The following is a 19219-nucleotide window of genomic DNA, read 5'->3' on the forward strand; positions in this document are numbered from 1 at the left end:
GGAAGCGAAACGAGCGAAAAGTACGCGGAACTGAAACGCAGTAGCGCGCGCGGTCTTCGGGACGCTTTTTGGGACGGACCGAGAGTACACATCCACAACTCACGCCTCGAGATTCAAAACAACAACAAGCATGGCTGAGCTGACCAACCCACCTCTTCGTCAGATCAGACCTGCTCCGAAAAGGCAAACAACTTGAGGCGGAAGTATCAGCTAGCTGGCTGCAGTGCGTCGGTTAGCGTTCTACAGGGCGCCGCGCAGTGATACGAACGAACGAACAGAAAAGTAGTGGCTGGCGGTAATGGCGTCTGACTTTATTCAGAAAAGAGTATTGTGGTGGAAATGTATCACGCTTTTGAAAACAAATAGTTTTTAGAAGAAAAACGCTTTATTTCCGAGACCCCAGCCATCTTGCTGGACTATTTTCTTTTTTTATTTTCTTCTCGTCCAACGTCGAACCAGAACTGGTGTCACCGAACGCTGTCAGAAAGAAGTCAGTGCTGATCGCACACACGGGAGGTGAGGATCAAATTGAGATTCATGTTAAAAAAGCCGAACGATCCCATTAATGTTTACACGTTCATGTTTACACAAGTTAAAAAGCAGAAAAGCACTTGAGGTTTTGTTTTTTTTTGTACCTCTGAGAAACTTTAATGTTTACATGTTCATCTTTACACAACTTAAAAAGCACTTTTTTTTTTAGGCATTTGTATTGAAGTAGTAGTTCACATTGTCTTTCATTTATACCTCAATGCACTTTTGAGTGGATAAAAATAATATATTTTTGCTCAGTGCTATGTTTTATTCTGTTGAAGACTGAATATACTTAAAAGCTGTTGTTACAGAATGAGGACTTGAGTATTCTATTTACTGTTTTGAACTGTTAACTTGATACTGAAATAGTAGTTTATGTAGGCCTGAGAGGACTTTTGTACTATTTTTGTAACTAATGTACGAAACATTAAAAGCACCAAAATACATTGGGTTTTTTTCTGCTGCCTGGGGAGGAAATCAATAATCGTTTTATAATCGAATCGTAATCGCAATCGAATCGTGAGGTGCCCCAAGATTCCCACCTCTAGTACCGTATCGATATTGTAGTTCTGAGTATTGATACTCCTCCCTGACGTTCGGGTGGGCAGCGCAGCGAGCGACTTACATGAGAAGGGAGCGGCACAATGAGGAAAGTTATTACATTTTCAAAAACCCCTTTTTCAAGACAATGTACCTCCAGAGCAGAACAAGGGAGGCTCACCAAACATTTATCCGACAAAAAGGTGGGTCGGGGCTGCCTCCCCGGCCAGACTGCTCACTCGCAGCTCAGTTCCTCTTTCACCACAACAGCATCACTGCAGACGCTCCGCCTGTCGATCTCCCTTTCCATCCTACCCTCACTCGTGAACAAGACCCCAGATACTTGAACTCCTCCACTTGGGGCAGGATCTCATCCACGACCCGGAGAGGACACGCTACCCTTTTCCGACTGAGGACCATGGTCTCGGATTTGGAGGTGCTGATCTTCATCCCAACCGCTTCACACTCGGCTGCGAACCGCTCCAGTGAGAGTTGGAGATCACGGCTGGATGAAGCCAACAGCACCACATCATCTGCAAAGAGCAGAGATGCAATGCTGAGGCCACCAAACCGGATCCCCGCTGCGCCTAGAAATTCTGTCTATAAAAATTATGAACAGAATCGGTGACAAAGGACCACCTTGGCGGAGTCCAACCCTCACTGGAAACGAATCCGACTTACTGCCGGCAATGCGGACTAAACAGGGACCGAACCGCCCGTATCAGGGGGCCCGGTACCCCGTACCCCCAAAGCACCCCCCACAGGACTCCCCGAGGGACACGGTCGAACGCCTTCTCCAAATCCACAAAACACATGTGGACTGGTTTGGCGAACTCCCACGCACCCTCAAGGATCCTGCTGAGGGTGTAGAGCTGGTCCACTGTTCCACGGCCAGGACGAAAACCGCACCGCTCCTCCTGAATCCGAGATTCGACTTCCCGACGGACCCTCCTCTCCAGCACCCCTGAATAGACCTTACCAGGGAGGCTGAGGAGTGTGATCCCTCTATAGTTGGAACACACTTCCTCCGGTCCTCCTTCTTAAAAAGGGGGACCATCACCCCCGGTCTGCCAATCCAGAGGCACTGTCCCCGATGTCCACGCAATGTTTTAGAGGCGTGTCGACCATGACAGCCCCACAACATCCAGTGTCTTTAAGAACTCCGTGTGGATCTCATCCACCCTCGGGGCCCTGCCACCGAGGAGCTTTCCAACCACCTAAGTGACTTTGACCCCAGAGATAGGTGAGCCCACCTCAGAGTCCCCAGACTCAGAATCAGAGATTCGACTTCCCTACGGACCCCGAAACTGGACGCAGACAGCCAAAACTAACAGAGACAGAGACCAGCCGCTAGCAGCTCCAAGCTAACACTATCCACGGTAACACAGTCATTTGCCAAGGGTACTCCATATGAAAAAAGTTTGAAGTTTATTGAGCATGTAAACATAACATACAAACATAAACAAACAGCAAATAAAAATCGGGAGGAAAAAAAAACCCTCATAACAATCATTACAAATTGTTTACATGTCCAAAGGCAGTAGGAAGAAGTTAAAACATCTAGTCCTACTGCTTATCCCTTACATCGTATTTCAACAGTAAATTAACACATCGCAATAAAAGAAAACGTGCAATCATACTCATGTGGACAACCCCACTTCAACACACAATTGCCAATAGCGCATGTGCATGAACCCCCTGGGCGCACACCCCAACAATACATCATCGTACTCGCACATTCAACCCTCATCACCCAAACAATGGAATCAAAAAGAACATTTCATTTCATTTCTATAATTGTACCGGTTCACATCTGATCCAAATAATACTCTTGAACTTTTTTTTTTTTTTAACTCAACGATTGACTTGCATCTTTTCAAGTCATTACCAAAATTATTCCACAAATGAACACCTCTTACAGAAACACACATTTGCTTAATATTTGGTCTTGAAACGAAAACAAGCAAGCAAGCGGTGGAAAGAAGTAACTGAGGCTGTTCATTACCATTTGTGTTTACTAGTGTTGTTCCGATACCGATACTGGTATCGGCAGAGGTGCCGATACTTCATTGAAACAGTATCGGTGTCGGTGACTACTCACAAGTAACATGCCGATAACCATTAATTCTAACACTAATATAGGATTTTCAATGCAGCATCTTGTGTCTTGCTGGTGCACGACATTCACTGGTATGTGACATGTTCACTGCATGCCGATCTAAGATATCCTATTGGCCCTTGAATGCTCTGAACCAATAGCAGGACAGCTTTTTCATGTTGAGGAAAAAACAAAAAAACAACTCAAGTATCGGTCTGGTATTGGGCGATCTTGCAAAGCTGGGTATCGGTATCGGGGGCCAAAAAACGGTATCGGAACAACACTAGAGTTTACAGCATTGCACTATTTCAATTCCAACCTGCTCAGAAAGCTAAGTTGGCTTAAGATGGCTGTAATTTTTCTCTTTTAGGGTTTTATATAAATTTTAAATATGCTTTAAATATTAGAAAAATGTTCAAAAATGTGAAGTTTAGTCTAAAAATATATGTAAAAAAAAAAAAAAGAATCGTGATAAAATCGAGATTGTGATTTATTTATTTATTTTTTTAATAGAACCGTGATATGAAATTTTTACCATACCCCCTACATTGAATGATGCAATAGAATACGTTACAAAATACATTTTTGAGACAGGATTCAGCATTATGTAGCTGATTACAATTTGAAAGTATTCTCCCCAGCACTGTTTATAGTATATGCTCATCATGTTAGAAGTAAAAGAAAAAAAAAAAGAAAAGAAAATCCCACCCACAGGTCTTGAATTTATTTTATTCCACTTGCTCTTTATATACAGTATTAAATATGAATATAATTTACAAGACTTAGACTTGACTTTATTGATCTTAAACAATAATAAATCAATCAAAAATAATGACTCTTTTCGGTTATTTCCAATGCATTCATATGGCGATCTGGATAGCAACGACCCCGAAACAGGAAGCATAAGAGCCAGTGGCCGCACATGCGCAGTTGTAATTCCGATTCGGCTTATTGAATTACTGTGTACAGTAATGACTGCATTTATTGTTTTGTTTTTTTTTAACTCTATATAGTAGCGCTGAGCAAGGGAGAGTAATAAGAAGTGTACAAACCTGTTGTGTGTAGCACAATTCGAGGCTGCTGGCAAACATCGTCCAGCGGTTGAAGATGTTGCTCGTTCTCTTCCTTTACTCCAAAATGTTCCTCGTCGTACTTTGGTGTCGTTCGCGCAGACATTTTGGCCCAATAGTGTCAACAAAGTCACACTTGATCTCTTCCTGACCACGTGTTGTGTGCTTCTCTTTGTTAGCGGCTAGCGAGCTAAGCTTAGCTAAACTAAGCTAAGCTGAGCTAACTAAGGCCGAGAAGCATCAACGCGCACCGAAACGAGTTTACACACATGCTGACATTTAACAAATGGTGTCGTAGACCTTCAAAATGGCGATGGACGTCCTGTGTGGAGGCTGAATTCAGTTCAATACCGAATAAGAAATAATGATTAAACGCCATGTACCCGCCCGCCGCGGCAGTGATGACTCCGGAAACCAAAGTAGACGTGCGGCGGAAGTCAGGGGCAGGACACGCCCCCGCTGCGCTATGATTGGCTGCTGGAAATTGTCCGGAGGCTTCAGAGCAAGCATTGTCATCGTCATCGGCAGATGTCGCCATTTTTGCTGCAGTTCGAAAGTCTCATTCCCGTTTTTTCAGTGTTTTGTTCCCGATATAATCGTAAAGTTTAAATGCATGTTTAAATTGGACTTATTGAAAAGAGCCCCAGTTTGTTGTGGTGAATGTGCAGTTTAAAAATTCGCCATCAAAGTTGAACAAGCATTTTGAAGTAAACTGAATGTTTATTATCAGGGATGAGTTTAATTTGTTGTAATAGCTTATAATGTACCGGCCCTAGCTATTAATAAATGTTTGAAACAGTATCTGATATTTTATTGATATATGCAATATTTATTTGTACTGCAAGTAATACAAATGACTTTAGGCCAGTTTTTGTCATCTGTGACTTTCACACTTTCCTCCAGCAAAGTTTTGACGCAACACTTACCTTCCAATAAAAGTAAAAAGTTAGTGATTGGAATATTGAGGGCGATATAAAAGACGAGCTCTTGCTAGGTCTCAGGACCATCTTCCGTCTTCGGAAATCCGTCAATATCTGAATCTCAGCGGCATTGTAATCATCAATCCGTCATTCGTCATGCATCAGCGTCATTGACGGGCTGATGGACAGCGAGGAACATATCCAAGTAAAATGCACAAATGAATTAGTTCTGGAACACTCTTTCTGGGTGATTCTTTTCAACAAATTCCGAAACTTCCTGGAAACTTCAGGCCCGTCTCGTCACAATTAAAAAACCTACTGTGCCTTCATCAATCGCCAATTGTTTGAATTTCTGCACAAATTCGTCGGCCGTTTGTTCATACATTTACGTAAAACTACCTGAACACCTCATGGTGGGGCGAATGACGAAGACGCTACATAGACACATACTGTATCGATTATATTATCGACGTATTGACACACATCTATTATCTATCTTACACACAGTGACACATTTATTGACGAATTTGACGTCTGTCATTGGGATATGTTAATTGACGGTGTGACGGATTGATGATTACATTGACGGAAGGAAACTTACTTCCGTCAATGGTTCATTCGTCCTTTTTTTTAAGTTAGCCGTCAATCGCCAATCGACAACAAAACGGACGCCCGCCGTTGACGGACCTTCCTTCAATGTTGACGAAACGCCCATCACGTCAATCATTTCAGAGATGACACTGTTCAACAGCAAATTTGAATCCCAGATGGCTTTGTGTGTCTGAAGGTATTCTCGACGCTGATTTGCGGAAAATTGCAAGGCAACACAAGGTGGTTTTATTTCGATTTCATACACAAGGAAACTAACTCAATGTGCTTCACGCAAGCAAAAAACACAACACCTACGAACTTCAGCAAACACAACCATTAACAACATTCAGAAGCAAAACAAACAAAAATAGCTTCCAAAATTACATTAAAAAAAACTGACATTAATTGACATTTAAACACATTAATAGTAAACGTCAAAAACTTAATATTAACAGGTTGAGTAGTTTTGAAAGCATTACATTTACACTTTTAAGTAAGACATTGGAGTTGATACTTCTTAAAGGGATCGTTCGGCTTTTTTAACATGAATCTCAATTTGATCCTCACCTCCCGTGTGTGCGATCAGCACTGACTTACCCCTGACAGCGCTCGGTGACACCAGTTCTGGTTCGACGTTGGACGAGAGGAAAATAGTCCAGCAAGCTGGCTGGGGTCTCGGAAATAAAGCGTTTTTCTTCTAAAAACTATTTGTTTTCAAAAGCGTGATACATTTCCACCACAATATTCTTTTCTGAATAAAATCAGACGCCATTACCGCCAGCCACTACTTTTCTGTTCGTTCGTTCGTATCACTGCGCCGCGCCCTGAAGAACGCTAACCGACGCACTGCAGCCAGCTTGCTGATACTTCCGCCTGAAGTTGTTTGCTTTTTCGGCGGAAGTATCAGCTAGCTGGCTGCAGTGCGTCGGTTAGCGCTCGACAGGGCGCCGCGCAGTGATACGAACGAACGAACAGAAAAGTAGTGGCTGGCGGTAATGGCGTCTGACTTTATTCAGAAAAGAGTATTGTGGTGGAAATGTATCACACTTTTGAAAACAAATAGTTTTTTTTAGAAGAAAAACGCTTTATTTCCGAGACCCCAGCCAGCTTGCTGGACTATTTTCCTCTCGTCCAACGCCGAAGTCAGTGCTGATCGCACACACGGGAGGTGAGGATCAAATTGAGATTCATGTTAAAAAAGTCGAACGATCCCTTAAAGTCTTCTGAAATCCTAATATCTCTAACGTAAATCATTATGACAGGCCCCAGGCAGCTTCGAATGTTGTGTTATGACGAAATAACATATCAGATTCACTTCCCTTCATTTTTTTGAAGCTTCAAAAATGGCTGCTATTCTCACCAGCACACTCGTGTCTCTCAGAAAGCTTTTCACAAGAGAATCTTTTTGCACAAACACCACAACTGAATGGTTCCTTCTCACCATGTGATCTTGTGTGTTTGTTGAAATGTGATTTGTCAGAGAAGCGTTTTCCACAATCTGAGCAAGAAAAAGGTTTCTCGCCAGTGTGTCTTCTTGTATGTATTGTTAAATGGTGCTTCCGATAGAAGCTTTTGCCACAATCTGAGCAAGAAAAAGGTTTCTCACCAGCGTGTTTTCTTGTATGTATTGTTAAATATGACCTGTGAGAGAAGCTTTTGCCACAATCTGAGCAAGAGAAAGGTTTCTCGCCACTGTGCCTTCTTGTATGTATTGTTAAATATGACCTGTGAGAGAAGCTTATGCCACATTCTGAGCAAGAAAAAGGTTTCTCGCCAGTGTGGCTTTTTGTATGTCTTGTTAAATGTGACTTCAAAGAGAAGCTTTTGCCACAATCTGCGCAAGAAAAAGGTTTCTCACCAGCGTGTTTTGTTGTGTGTATTGTTAAAGCTGACCTGTGAGTGAAGCTTTTGCCACAATCTGAGCAAGAAAAAGGTTTCTCGCCAGTGTGGCTTCTTTTATGTCTGGATAAATCTGAACTATGAGAGAAGCTTTTGCCACAATCCAAGCAAGAAAAAGGTTTCTCGCCAGTGTGTGTTCTTGTATGTGTTGTTAAATTTGACTTCGAAGAGAAGCTTTTGCCACAATCTGAGCAAGAAAAAGGTTTCTCGCCAGTGTGGCTTCTTGTATGTCTGGATAAATCTGAACTATGAGAGAAGCTTTTGCCACAGTGGGTACAAGCAAAAAGTTTTTCCCCAGTGTGTGTTCTTGAATGTTTTGTTAAATTTGACTTGTGAGAGAAGCTTTTGCCACAATCTAAACAAGAAAAAGGTTTTTCACAGGTGTGTATTTTCAAGTGAATTTTCAAATTTGATTTTGTACTCAATGTTTTCCCACAGTGCGAACATTCCCAAGATTTGTCGTCAGTGTGACACGACCTGTCACCATCAGCGTGTTCATCATTACCATCCAGATTATCATCATTATCGTCATGAGAAGAAATGGACCTTATGTCATCACTTTTTGCTTTTGATGATCCCCAGTGGTCTGCATCACTTTCTGGAATCATGTTTTGACGATTTAAGTTCCTGTTTGGAGGCTCCGCCCCTCTGCCCTCCTCACTCTCACCCTTGACTTCATCTTCACTCTTTAAAGGGGCGAAGGTCATTGATGACTTGAAGGTCATTGGTGACTTGGTGACGTCATCCTCAACCTCCTCCTCTTTGACACGAACGGGCTTTTCTTCCTCTTCGACGTAAGGATGTTCTTCCTCCTCTTTAACATTCGGAGGCTTCATGTCCTCTTGGTCAGGACGAAGATATTTCTCAGCGACGTCTGCAGGACACAAGAACACAAACACACATTTGGGTTGGTCAAGTCAAATTTCAATGGTGAGTTGATAATACTGTCACGATTGAATTTTATTTTATTTTATTTTTTTAACAATCGATTCATCTAGAGGGTGTGCGCTTGTTCACTACCTGTCCAGTGACGAGATGAAATGGGGAATGGTGAGGTTAAATATTTCCCGGTTGGTCCGAAATAGCTCTGGGGGAACATCACCATTGACCATTTGCACCGACGTCATGTAATCACGTGACTGCGCCACCATGGACAGCGGAATGAAATGACAGTTGAATGAAAAGTGGACGGGCCGCGGAGCGATTTAGGTACTATAGCGATTTTCATTTTACAAATGAAAAGTTCATGTCCATCGAGCCATGGAATGCGCTAGTTCAACTGACGTTCGCCTGTCGGCAGAAGTGGAACATTTCGTAGGTGCTCGTCGAGTGCGATATTTACAGAAACTGGAGATGGCTAGTTTGAAAACAGACCCTTACCTTCTGTCCCCCTGTTTTCACGGAATTCACGGTGCACGACATGCATCGCTATGCTGTCAATAATGGAGCCGATTTAAAAGCTCATAAAAGTCTCGGCGCAGAGCAGTTTTGTTTGCTGCTTGGCTGGGTGTCTGCAACGAGGTGCTACATCGTAATGGCAAAGGTAAAACTTGTTTATCATGACGACTCGTTTTTTTAAAATGTTATTTTTACATATTCTGTCCTATATTGAAACACTGTTGTTATGTCAAGTATGCATCAAGTATTTTAGCTCTTTAAAGGCGCTGTCTGCCAGTTTCACTCTGGAAAAGGCACTTTGTAAATACAGGATTTAAACAATCAAACTACTTCTCAATTTACAGAGTGTCTGATCTCGCTTTCCGGGCCAACTCTCCGTTATAAAGGGTTAAAATCCCCCTTTGGCTCCAACCGCAGTAACACGGAGTTTACGGAGGTGACGGGGACTTTCCAAGCTGGGTGTCGAAAAGGATTCGTTTAGGTTCTCACCGCCCCAGTTTTAGAGCATCAGCCCCATTAGATTAACACCCTTAAAGAGTAACCTGTATTGATTTAAGGATAGGAATCTAATCACACTCTTTTTACAGCGGCTCCTCTTCTAATGATCGGTTGAACTTGTTATGACCTAAATAATTTTAGCTGACCTTGTTAGGTCCGCAAGGGCTTGTTTTATTTTTACTTATTTTAAGCCGAAGTAACACTATAGGATTTAAGGAATACAGCTACCACTTATTTAGAATTGTTATTTATTTCGGTAAGAGATAGTTAACGGTCACAAAAGGTGCCGGGCAAACGTGTCAGCTGCGTGACGTCACTCCCGCGGCAATTTGAAAGCACGCACAGATTATTATTTTTTTCACTCACTCACTCACTCACTCACTCACTCACTCACTCACTCACTCACTCACTCACTCACTCACAGAAGCTTACATGTGTGAATGAGTGAGTGAAGAAAAATAAAATCCGTGCTAGCTTTCAAATTGGCGCGGGAGTGACGTCACGCAGCCGACACGTTCGCCCGGCCCCGTTTGCGACACGCCACCGCCCCCGCTCTGCGATTGGCTGGAAGGTTGTAAACACTGTCTTTCCACTGAAACGTCCCGCTGTTTACAAAAAAAACACAAAAATGGCAAAATACGGGCTGGGGAGGTGGGGGGTTAGGACGAAATTACCACAAAAGATGAACAAAAACATCGATGTGTAGACTAAGAGAAAGTTCAAGTGTGTACATCCTGTATTTAAAAAAAAGTGCATTTTCCTGAGTGAATCCGGCAGACAGCCCATTTAACAATTGACTTTTCCTGCACTGCATAAACAAGACATGCACGATAATAGTGAAATATAAACTCAATACAGCAAAAATAATGTAAACACGTCACTTCTGTTATAGGCAGACCCGTCACCAGAAAGAAATTGTAGGGGGGGGCATTACCTTTTTTGGGGGGGGGCACACTTTATCAACCTAAATCAAATGTTCATCAGGTTGAACAGCAGCATTGTGACAACTGCAAAAGTGTTCAGAAATATTTTCTGTCACTTAAAAGCGGCAGTTCGTTCTGAAATCTCAAAGACAAAATGGAAAAAAAAATGTGTAGTTCATTTTGCATTTATTCAACTCAAAAGTTCATTTGAAACAAATCCACTCTTCACTTCTGTAAACAACGATGTCCGAATGAATGACTCTGTGACCCAGCCGCTTCTATCTGGAATTGGCTAGCAGTTGCCTTCGTTTGCGTGTTGGATTAGGGCTGTACGATATGGACAAAATTTCCTTTCATTTTTGCCAGACATCTTTATTCTTTGATCTTTGACTCAGCATGAGACTTCACATCATTTGACTTTTTTTATGGTGCCTTCTGTATTTCGTGTTATTTTATTTCTATTCTTGTACAGATTTTTTTTTTTAGTATTTTATTTGCGTGTATACTTATCTACTTATATTTACTCTTTTATTTTGTGTTATTTTATTTCACTTGTGTCTACTAAAAGACTAATTTCTATTCCATGCACAGTACTTTGTATGCAGCAACGGCTGTTTTAAAGTGATTTAGAAATAAGGTTGAGTTATGTCGATGACATACAGAAACAACATATGGGTTCAGTGAAAAACTAAGCAGAATATCAATCCAAAAGGATGTGTAAAGTGCTGGGGGTTTTTTTTTATTAGAACTTAGTGACAGTCATCAACATGAACAAACTTGGCAATAAAAAAAAAAAAGAGAATTCAACTCTCACTGTACTGCAACTGCTTTCGTGATAAATAATTTTATGCTCCTTAGTTGTTGTTGTGTATGTGTGACTGCTTGGGTCTGTTAACAGCATACTGTGTATTGCTACAATTCATCCGTGCTGTGTGGCTTGACTAATTCAAATAAAAGTTTGACACTCACTTGTAAACGTAACCAGTGGACTCGGGATTCCCATTGATGTCAACTGTGTCATCCTGGATCGAGGTTTGGCATTTGGTGGCTTCCATTAAAGCGACACGACGTGCTCACTGCTCAGTCTTTATGCCAGCGCCAGCCGGCAAATGCGCACTCTCTACCCGGAAGTAGATTTGGCAAAGGCACGTCTGCAGAGCGCGCGTCTCCCCCCCACCCCACCCCATCCCTCCTGATCCTGATTGTCATTGGCTCGTTTAGTTGTCAATCACAGCCAAACTTGAAAGGAGGTATGTGGTTGGCTGGCACGCCATGCTTGACTTAAAACAGAAGGCGCAAGTTTACGTGACTGATAGGACGAATAGTTGGTGAGACATCTTGCTAGGGCGGGCACGGCTGACTGACAGGGCGGGCACGGACCCCCAAGGCCCGCCCATGGCGACGGGTCCATCCCCAGCACTGTTTATAGTATATGCTCATCATGTTAGTAGTAAAAAAAAAATAAAAAATAAAAATAAAAAAAATATCCTACCCACAGGTCTTGAATTTATTTGATTCCACTTGCTCTTTATAGACAGTATTAAATATAAATATAATTTACAAGACTTAGACTTGACTTTATTGATCTTAATCATTGAAAATTTAGTCCCCGTACAAATTTCCATCTCCAAATATATTGCAAATGGCTGTGCCGCTGTACCTAGTTTCAGTGTTGGGTTTGGAAAGGAGGTGGAAGGCGCACCATCGACAAAAAGCATACACGGCTGTTCTTGTTTATAGCCCAGTTTTTGCCTGTTTTGATGTTCTGTCTGTTCACCTGGGTAAAAATAATAATAAATAAATAACTAAAATGATAAATGCAACGAAAGGTGAAGGCCCAATGAAAATGAGGCTGTCTACACATTCCAGCTCATTTGCAAACATATATTTATACTGCTACTCCAGGCTCAGAAGTTGATAAATTTACATATGGCATGGTTACAAATTAGAAATATTAGTATCTGAAATATAAACTTACCAATGTAGTCCATTCGGCACGACGTTCTGAAGCTTTTCTTTCAGTAGGAAATGGAATGAGTATAAATAAGGTGGGTCGCAGGCGCAACGTCAAGTTCCTTTATTGCACGAGTGAACGTGGCAAAATTCCTTCATCCGCTTTTTGAGTCCACGTAAACCATTGTGACAATCACGCATGGAACAATGGGCGACTGGCGTACTACCCAAATTTGACCTCAAAATAAAAAATAATGACTCTTTTCGGTTATTTCCAATGCATTCATATGGCGATCTGGATAGCAACGTCCCCGAAACAGGAAGCATAAGAGCCAGTGGCCGCACATGCGCAGTTGTAATTCCGATTCGGCTTATTGAATTACTGTGTACAGTAATGACTGCATTTATTGTTTTGTTTTTAACTCTATATAGTAGCGCTGAGCAAGGGAGAGTAATAAGAAGTGTACAAACCTGCTGCGTGTAGCACAATTCGAGGCTGCTGGCAAACATCGTCCAGCGGTTGAAGATGTTGCTCGTTCTCTTCTTTGACTCCAAAATGTTCCTCGTCGTACTTTGGTGTCGTTCGCGCAGACATTTTGGCCCAATAGTGTCAACAAAGTCACACTTGATCTCTTCCTGACCACGTGTTGTGTGCTTCTCTTTGTTAGCGGCTAGCGAGCTAAGCTAAGCTAAGCTAAGCTAACTAAGGCCGAGAAGCATCAACGCGCACCGAAACGAGTTTACACACACATGCTGACATTTAACAAATGGTGTCGTAGACCTTCAAAATGGTGACGGGCGTCCTGTGTGGAGGCTGCATTCAGTTCAATACCGAATCAGAAATAATGATTAAACGCCATGTACCGCCCGCCGCGGCAGTGATGACTCCGGAAACCAAAGTAGACGTGCGGCGGAAGTCAGGGGCAGGACACGCCCCCGCTGCGCTATGATTGGCTGCTGGAAATTGGAGGCTTCACAGCAAGCATTGTCATCAAGTCATCGGCAGATGTCGCCATTTTTGCTGCAGTTCGAAAGTCTCATTCCGGTTTTTTCAGAGTTTTGTTTCCCGATATAATCGTAAAGTTTAAATGCCTGTTTAAATTGGACTTATTGAAAAGAGCCCCAGTTTGTTGTGGTGAATGTGCAGTTTAAAAATTCGCCATCAAAGTTGAACAAGCTTGTTGAGGTTAACTGAATGTTTATTATCAGGGATGAGTTTAATTTGTTGTAATAGCTTATAATGTACCCGCCCTAGCTATTAATAAATGTTTGAAACAGTATCTGATATTTTATTGATATATGCAATATTTATTTGTACTGCAAGTAATACAAATGACTTTAGGCCAGTTTTTGTCATCTGTGGCTTTCACACTTTCCTCCAGCAAAGTTTTGACGCAACACTTACCTTCCAATAAAAGTAAAAGGTTAGTGATTGGAATATTGAGGGCGACATAAAAGACGAGCTCTTGCGAGGTCTCAGGACCATCTTCCGTCTTCGTAAATCCGTCAATATCTGAATCTCAGCGGCATTGTAATCATCAATCCGTAATTCGTCATGCATCAGCGTCATTGACGGGCTGATGGACAGCGAGGAACATATCCAAGTAAAATGCACAAATGAATTAGTTCTGGAACACTCTTTCTGGGTGATTCTTTTCAACAAATTCCAAAACTTCCTGGAAACTTCAGGCCCGTCTCGTCACAATTAAAAAACCTACTGTGCCTTCATCAATCGCCAATTGTTTGAATTTCTGCACAAATATGTCGGCCGTTTGTTCATACATTTACGTAAAACTACCTGAACACCTCATGGTGGGGCGAATGACGAAGACGCTACATAGACACATACGGTATTGATTATATTATCGACGTATTGACACACATCTATTATCTATTTTACACACAGTGACACATTTATTGACGAATTTGACGTCTGTCATTGGGATATGTTAATTGACGGTGTGACGGATTGATGATTACATTGACGGAAGGAAACTTACTTCCGTCAATGGTTCATTCGTCCTTTTTTTTTAAGTTAGCCGTCAATCGCCAATCGCCAACAAAACGGACGCCCGCCGTTGACGGACCTTCCTTCAATGTTGACGAAACGCCCATCACATCAATCATTTCAGAGATGACACTGTTCAACAGCAAATCTGAATCCCAGATGGCTTTGTGTGTCTGAAGGTATTCTCGACGCTGATTTGCGGAAAATTGCAAGGCAACACAAGGTGGTTTTATTTCGATTTCATACACAAGGAAACTAACTCAATGTGCTTCACGCAAGCAAAAAACACAACACCTACGAACTTCAGCAAACACAACCATTAACAACATTCAGAAGCAAAACAAACAAAAATAGCTTCCAAAATTCCATAAAAAAAACTGACATTAATTGACATTTAAACACATTAACAGTAAACGTCAAAAACTTAATATTAACAGGTTGAGTAGTTTTGAAAGCATTACATTTACACTTTTAAGTAAGACGCTGGAGTTGATACTTCTTAAGTCTTCTGAAATCCTAATATCTCTACTTTTATTTGAGTAATGAACGTGAATCATTATGACAGGCCCCAGGCAGCTTTGAATGTTGTGTTATTACGAAATAACATATCAGATTCACTTCCCTTCATTTTTTTGAAGCTTCAAAGATGGCTGCTATTCTCACCAGCACACTCGTGTCTCTCAGAAAGCTTTTTACAAGAGAATCTTTCAGCACAAACACTGCAACTGAACGGTTTCTTCCCATGCGATCTTGTGTGTTTCTTGAAATTTGACCTGTCAGAGTAACGTTTTCCACAATCTGAGCAAGAAAAAGGTTTCTCGCCAATGTGGCTTCTTGTATGAGTTAAATGGGGCTTCCGATAGAAGCTTTTGCCACAATCTGAGGAAGAAAAAGGTTTCTCACCAGCGTGTTTTCTTGTATGTATTGTTAAATATGACCTGTGAGAGAAGCTTTTGCCACAATCTGAGCAAGAAAAAGGTTTCTCGCCAGTGTGCCTTCTTGTATGAACTGTTAAATATGACCTGTGAGAGAAGCTTTTGCCACAATCTGAGCAAGAGAAAGGTTTCTCGCCAGTGTGCCTTCTTGTATGTATTGTTAAATGGTGCTTCCGATAGAAGCTTTTGCCACAATCTGAGCAAGAAAAAGGTTTCTCACCAGCGTGTTTTCTTGTATGTATTGTTAAATATGACCTGTGAGAGAAGCTTTTTCCACAATCTGAGCAAGAGAAAGGTTTCTCGCCACTATGGATTCTTGTATGTTTTGTCAAATGTGACTTCAAAGAGAAGCTTTTGCCACAATCTGCGCAAGAAAAAGGTTTCTCACCAGCGTGTTTTCTTGTGTGTATTGTTAAATCTGACCTGTGAGAGAAGCTTTTGCCACAATCTGAGCAAGAAAAATGTTTCTCGCCAGTGTGGCTTCTTGTATGTCTTGTTAAATGTGACTTCAAAGAGAAGCTTTTGCCACAATCTGAGCAAGAAAAAGGTTTTTCCCCAGTGTGTGTTCTTGAATGTAATGTTAAATGTGACTTCTGAGAGAAGCTTTTGCCACAGTGGGTACAAGCAAAAAGTTTTTCCCCAGTGTGTGTTCTTGAATGTTTTGTTAAATTTGACTTCAAAGAGAAGCTTTTGCCACAATCTAAACAAGAAAAAGGTTTTTCCCCAGTGTGTCCTCTTGTATGTGTTGTTAAATCTGACTTCCAAGAGAAGCTTTTGCCACAATCTAAACAAGAAAAAGGTTTTTCCCCAGTGTGTCTTCTTGTATGTGTTGTTAAATGTGACTTCGAAGAGAAGCTTTTGCCACAATCTGAGCAAGAAAAAGGTTTTTCCCCAGTGTGTGTTCTTGAATGTAATGTTAAATATGACTTCCAAAAGAAGCTTTTGCCACAATCTAAACAAGAAAAAGGTTTTTCCCCAGTGTGTGTTCTCAAGTGAATTTTCAAACTTCTTTTTGAACTCAATGTTTTCCCACAGTGAGAACAATCCCAAGATTTGTCGTCAGTGTGACACGACCTATCACCAGCAGCGTGTTCATCATTACCATATAGATTATCATCATTATCATCATCATCATGAGAAGAAAGGGACCTTATGTCATCACTTTTTGCTTTTGATGATCCCCAGTGGTCTGCATCACTTTCTGGAATCATGTTTTGAGGATTTAAGATCCTGTTTGGAGGCTCCGCCCCTCTGCCCTCCTCACTCTCACCCTTGACTTCATCTTCACTCTTTAAAGGGGCGAAGGTCATTGATGACTTGAAGGTCATTGGTGACTTGGTGACGTCATCCTCAACCTCCTCCTTTTTGACACCAGGGGACTTTTTTTCTTCTTTAAAATAAGGATGCTCTTCCTCCTCCTCTTTCACTTGAGGAGATTTCACCTTCTGTTCGTCAGGACGAAGATATTTCTCAGCGACGTCTGCAGGACACAAGAAGAACACACACATTGGTTTGGTCAAGTCAAATTTCAACGGTGAGTTGATAATACTGTCACGATTTAATTTAATTTTATTTTTTTAAGAATCGATTCATCTCGAGGGTGTGCGCTCGTTCACCACCTGTCCAGTGACGAGATGAAATGGGGAATGGTGAGGTTAAATATTTCCCGGTTGGTCCGAAATAGCTCTGGGGGAACATTAGCTAAGCTAACTAAGGCCGAGAAGCATCAACGCGCACCGAAACGAGTTTACACACATGCTGACATTTAACAAATGGTGTCGTAGACCTTCAAAATGGTGACGGGCGTCCTGTGTGGAGGCTGCATTCAGTTCAATACCGAATCAGAAATAATGATTAAACGCCATGTACCCGCCCGCCACGGCAGTGATGACTCCGGAAACCAAAGTAGACGTGCGGCGGAAGTCAGGGGCAGGACACGCCCCCGCTACGTTATGATTGGCTGGTGGAAATTGGAGGCTTCAGAGCTAGCATTGTCATCAAGTCATCGGCAGATGTCGCCAGTTTTGCTGCAGGTCTCTTCGAGCACACTACCGTAAATCCTAGAAAAGGGCGAACAGAAAAAATGAAGTGCGGCTGACTTGACCGCGTAAAAAGAAAAGACGGCTAGCTTTACCTCAGTTGTAGTTCTGCTAAATCCAATTCTTATCGACTGAGAAATGTACCAAACCGACTGAAGAAAAAAACTGTGTATCGTAACAAAGTGCCCCGGTGAAGAGTCATTACAGAAATAAAAACGTACATATGGTTGAAAAGTGTCGATGAAACAAGTGACAAACCTGCTCTGTTCAACACAACTCGAGGCTGCTTGTAAACGGCGTCCAGCAGTTGACGTTGTCGCTCGTTGTCCTCCTGTGCTCCACAAAGCTCCTCTTCGTACTTGACTTTCGCCATTGTGAACATCTTCACACGATATTCACGACACTTTACGCTCACGATTGACGTCTGCTGAGCCAATTTGTCGATAGCAAACGCGTCTCGTTTTTTGGCGCCTAGCAAGCTAAGCTAAGATAAACTAAGCTAAGCTAAGCTAAGCTAAGCTAAGCTAAGCTAAGCTAAGCTAAGGCAAAATAAAGAGGGCCGAGAGATACGATTGAACCAGACACGAAACGTAGCAATTATGTTTGACTTCAATAAAGTAGTGACGGGGCAAAGTGTCGATGTGTCAGTTCGTTCCGTACGAATTCGTGTTGAATTATTTTTATCGTGAAGCCGAGCGTAAACGCGTCGTGCCTGGAATGGAGTCGCTCTTCTGCTGTCACGTGAAATCTACGGCAATTACAGTTGGACAAATCTCATGTCACGAAAATGTTAATATTTAATTTTACTTAAAAAAATAATTAAATAAAAAGCTCATAAAATTATACGTTTAATTCTAGATTCATTTGGATAATAAAAATAAATCAACCTTTAAATTGCACTCGGACGAATAAGAAGAAACATGTTTACTTCCTGTACATACGAGTAGCCCAGTTTAGTTTTTATTTTTTTAAATCTCTATTCACTCAATCAGTATACAAACTATTGGGGGGGAAATAATACAATCATTGTATACACTATAAACAATTAGAACATAGAACACGCCAGGAAAGTTAAAACATACAAAAGCTAAACCAAATATAGTAAAAATAGTATAACTGAAAGAAAAGAAAATAGTTTGATACAAAATCATATAAATAAATGATAAGTTTGCAATAGTTATATGTTTTTACAGCTTTTGGACACAGACAACCAGACAATGACAAAAAATAATTTCTCATGGATACAAAAAAAAAAACAATAAAGGATTGTTTCTTATGTGTAAATTTAGACTCCTGAATGTAAAACTTCGCTAGAATAATCATAAGATTTATCAAATGAAACTGTGTATCGACATTATTATCAAATTCAAATATACCAAAATAAGACATGCTTCCAAAGTAAGGAGAAATCTGGATAAATGTGGATTATAATGAATTGTGATAATGTACCCCAGAATTATTAGTAGCACAGTTTTTTTAAAACATCCTTGCTGTTTTACCTCAGACTGTAAATCTGTAAATCCACCCAAGAGTCTCTGTTTTTTTTTTTTTTTTTTTTAAGATTTGAGCCAGGAAAAGTTCTAGTCGAGTGCCGGCAAATTCTATGCACTATTGACTACACTTTTTCTTTTCTTGCTCGGCCGAATATCGCTGCCAAAAGTCAGGTGAGTTGTATCCGTACCTTTCGCAAACTCCGCCCCCCCAAACGAGCATTGACCAATCACACATTTAGCAACCGTTGCTATGTAAGCATAGTCCGTCAAGCTTTACTCAGCTCTCGATGACGTCCATAGTCTGATTGATTTTATTTGATGGC

General features: G+C 41.4%; 3 protein-coding genes across 3 annotated transcripts in view; all 3 read right to left on the reverse strand.

Moving 5' to 3' along the window:
• LOC144006151 (uncharacterized) overlaps positions 1-4642 on the reverse strand; it is a 34052-nt gene extending 29410 nt beyond the window's left edge. The window contains exon 1 of the mRNA XM_077504860.1: positions 4222-4642. Within this exon, the coding sequence (XP_077360986.1) occupies positions 4222-4345 (124 nt within the window). The 5' untranslated portion in view covers positions 4346-4642. The remainder of the gene's footprint in view (positions 1-4221) is intronic.
• Positions 4643-6944: 2302 nt separating this feature from the next.
• Positions 6945-13273, reverse strand: LOC144012017 (uncharacterized). The gene is made up of 2 exons (XM_077511706.1): positions 12893-13273; positions 6945-8523 (listed from the first exon to the last, which is right to left on the reverse strand). The coding sequence occupies exons 1-2, from the start codon at positions 13014-13016 to the stop codon at positions 7088-7090; spliced, it is 1560 nt and encodes a 519-aa protein (XP_077367832.1). The 5' UTR covers positions 13017-13273; the 3' UTR covers positions 6945-7087.
• Positions 13274-14635: 1362 nt separating this feature from the next.
• Positions 14636-19219, reverse strand: part of LOC144009248 (uncharacterized) — a 68634-nt gene continuing 64050 nt past the window's right edge. Inside the window, exon 5 of the mRNA XM_077508909.1 lies at positions 14636-16274. Coding sequence (XP_077365035.1) covers positions 15070-16274 — 1205 coding nt within the window. The 3' untranslated portion in view covers positions 14636-15069. The remainder of the gene's footprint in view (positions 16275-19219) is intronic.

Source organism: Festucalex cinctus, chromosome 1 (assembly GCF_051991245.1).
Source record: "Festucalex cinctus isolate MCC-2025b chromosome 1, RoL_Fcin_1.0, whole genome shotgun sequence".
NCBI classification, from domain to species: domain Eukaryota; kingdom Metazoa; phylum Chordata; class Actinopteri; order Syngnathiformes; family Syngnathidae; genus Festucalex; species Festucalex cinctus.